We start from the raw sequence: 1,858 nt of genomic DNA, 5'->3' as shown, positions 1-1,858 counted from the left end.
GCAGTTCCACGCATAGAATAATCCGTACATAAATAAGAGGTAAAAATAGTCATAGATGCTGGATTCTTGGCTTCTGACAGCTGCATGCGTGTGCTTAATGAGATTGCATTGGCACAGGCAAGCTGGAATGCACGTTAGACCTTCACGTTATATGGATTGCTTAGAAAATGAATGCATTCATTTTCAAAACTGGAACAATTTAAAAAAAAAATCTTTTGCTTGCACTGAAATAATGAAGGATACATTTTTTGTTGCTCCTGGACATTATGCAGATAAAAGTGACTTTTTAACAGCGAGGCTACACAATATGGAAATTAACAAAAGCAGCTTTATGAATCAGGAACTGAAGGCTGGGTGCATGTAGTAAGAAGTTAAGTAGAAAGGGCAAACCATGCAGACAAGATGGGTTCCTCTCTACAAGTTCCTGTGTGCACTGACAAATGGAACCAGGCCTGTTGTGGGAGGCGAGTCCACTCAGGAGGTTTTGTGGAGTATTAAGACACAGCTTTAACAATGAGATAACTGGCAGTTCCAGCAACGCTTCAGAAAGGACTTAGGCTGTGTTTATCCATTGTGTATTTTGCAAAACTTTACAAATCTCAGCCAGAAATATTTCCAAAGAGCCATTCAGATGGAAAGGCTTTGTTTTGGCGAGCATTCCATATCCTTGCACACTGTTTTTCCACTGCTGCCGTGAGCTGCTTCTAGAGCCTTATGATTTTACAAGAGAAAAATAACAGGCATAAAGCAAAGGGCGATGCGCTCGCTTTGCACTCAGGTATGCCATGACTACAGCCTGGGGAATTGTGAAACCAGACTGGTACATCTCCCACAGAAAGTCTCCTAGCTGCAGAGTTTTGTAAAGCAGGCGAAGGATTTCTGAAAAGATATTCCAGATCTGAATTATTCGCCAGTGAGCCAAAGGGAACCCCTCTTTCATCTTTTTCTTTCCATTTCATTCTCTTCTTTTCTTCCTGGCAGAAATTTGAAGACGATATGTCCTACTGGACGAGCCTGGGGCGTGGTGGCAACGAGTACTACGGGGGGTACTACCAGCACCACTATGATGAGGACTCACCCATCGGCCCCCGGAACCCACACACCTTCAGGCATGGGGCAGGAGTCAACTATGATGATTACTGATGGCTTTCGTCCTCCTACAGCTGGGGTGCATGGGGCTGGGCAAAGCCAAGCCCTCCCCCAGTCAATGTCTCTGTTTGCCTCCTGTTCATGTACAACAGCAGGAGCCAAGGAGCTGCCAAGAAAGAAACATGACTTTTCTTTTGGTATTGTTACTTAGTAGTACGCGATATATAAAGTGTTACAGAAATAAAGCTTTTTTGATAAAGCTTCCAATTATTTAGTAGAGTCTGTAACAGCGAGTTTCATTAAGCCATACTACTGGAAAGTACTTTTTAAAAAGGTTTCTTGCTACTTTTTCTACACTCTATCACAAAATTACATCATATCATCTAGGTTGGCACACAGAGTATGTAGCATAACCCAACTCATTTCAGATGTGCTTACTCATTCAGTTTTGTATCAAGAGACAAATCCAATTATTCCTCAGGGGTGACAGCAGGGAGAGGGAGGTGATCGTCCCCATTTGCTCTGCCCTTGAAAGGCCCCACCTGCAGTACTGCATCCAGGCTTGGGGCCCTCAGCACAGGAAGGATGTGGAGCTGTTGGAGCAGATCCAAAGGAGGCCACGAGGATGATCAGAGGGTTGGAGCACCTCTCCTATGAAGACAGGCTGAGGGAGCTGGGCCTGTTCAGCCTGAAGAAGAAAAACCTCTTGGGAGACCTCATTGCAGCCCCCAGTACTTGAGGGAGCTTACAAGATGGGAGACAGACTTTT

General features: G+C 44.6%; 1 protein-coding gene across 1 annotated transcript in view; it reads left to right on the top strand.

The window, feature by feature from the left end:
* The window catches only part of ECRG4 (ECRG4 augurin precursor), a gene marked incomplete at both ends in the record, with an annotated part of 2,833 nt that extends 1,690 nt beyond the window's left edge, over positions 1-1,143 (top strand). The window contains one exon of the mRNA XM_079543297.1: positions 982-1,143. Coding sequence (XP_079399423.1) covers positions 982-1,143 — 162 coding nt within the window. The remainder of the gene's footprint in view (positions 1-981) is intronic.
* Positions 1,144-1,858: the final 715 nt, after the last annotated feature.

This window comes from Tetrao urogallus (genome assembly GCF_951394365.1).
Source record: "Tetrao urogallus genome assembly, chromosome: 1".
Classification (NCBI taxonomy): Eukaryota; Metazoa; Chordata; class Aves; order Galliformes; family Phasianidae; genus Tetrao; species Tetrao urogallus.
The sequence above is the reverse complement of the archived record's forward strand: the minus strand, read 5'-3'. Positions and strand labels throughout refer to the sequence as shown.